Consider the following 659-nt stretch of genomic DNA (forward strand, 5'->3'; position numbering starts at 1 on the left):
CTCACCAGCCAGCAAGGGAAGACCTGTGGGGTGTTTTTGCCCCGGAGCAGCACCCCTGGAGCTGCAGGGCAGCTGCCGGGTGGCCCCACGCCCCAAGCCTCGGTCTGTGACACCCAAGAGCCTGCAGATATCACAGAATCTTGGAACCATGAATGCTGGGAAAGCCCTCCAAGATCATCAGGTCCAGCTTTAATCATATGCAGGTGCCACCACCCAGGCCCACATAGTGCTTTTCCCAGGGTCATCCACCCACTCCCTCCCCATGCTTTGTCAAAAAAAGGCTGTTTTGTTAAACCTTCTTCAGCTGAGACACGGTGCAGTTGCTGTTTTTTCTCTCCCCACGTGAATATGGAGACGTTTGCATCCACAAAGAGTCTGTAGTAACCAACGATGAGGCAAACCAGATCCTTTGCACTGTTTGATTCCAGCAGCAGAGTGAGCAGCTTTTTTTTGTTAGTTTTATTTTTTGGAGGTGTAGGGGAGAAAAGGGTAAAAAAAGATTAGAATAAATAAATACTGTTTGTACCACAGTCTGCACGAACAGGCTGCACAAGGACAAGGCACCCCCTCCATCTCATACCTCCCTCATTCTGTTTCTGCAGGAGGCACAAAGAGGAGTAATTTATTTTTCCTGTGTTTTGTGCCTTTGGTGTGTCACA

The 659-nt window shown here is 49.3% G+C and overlaps 1 protein-coding gene across 1 annotated transcript in view; it reads right to left on the reverse strand.

Annotated features, from left to right (window-relative positions):
• The window catches only part of FRMPD1 (FERM and PDZ domain containing 1), a gene marked incomplete at its 3' end in the record, with an annotated part of 25,040 nt that overhangs the window by 4,195 nt on the left and 20,186 nt on the right, over positions 1-659 (reverse strand). The window contains exon 17 of the mRNA XM_017739003.1: positions 6-443. Coding sequence (XP_017594492.1) covers positions 6-443 — 438 coding nt within the window. The remainder of the gene's footprint in view (positions 1-5; positions 444-659) is intronic.

Source organism: Corvus brachyrhynchos, unplaced genomic scaffold (genome assembly GCF_000691975.1).
Source record: "Corvus brachyrhynchos isolate BGI_N302 unplaced genomic scaffold, ASM69197v1 scaffold1097, whole genome shotgun sequence".
Lineage (NCBI taxonomy): Eukaryota > Metazoa > Chordata > Aves > Passeriformes > Corvidae > Corvus > Corvus brachyrhynchos.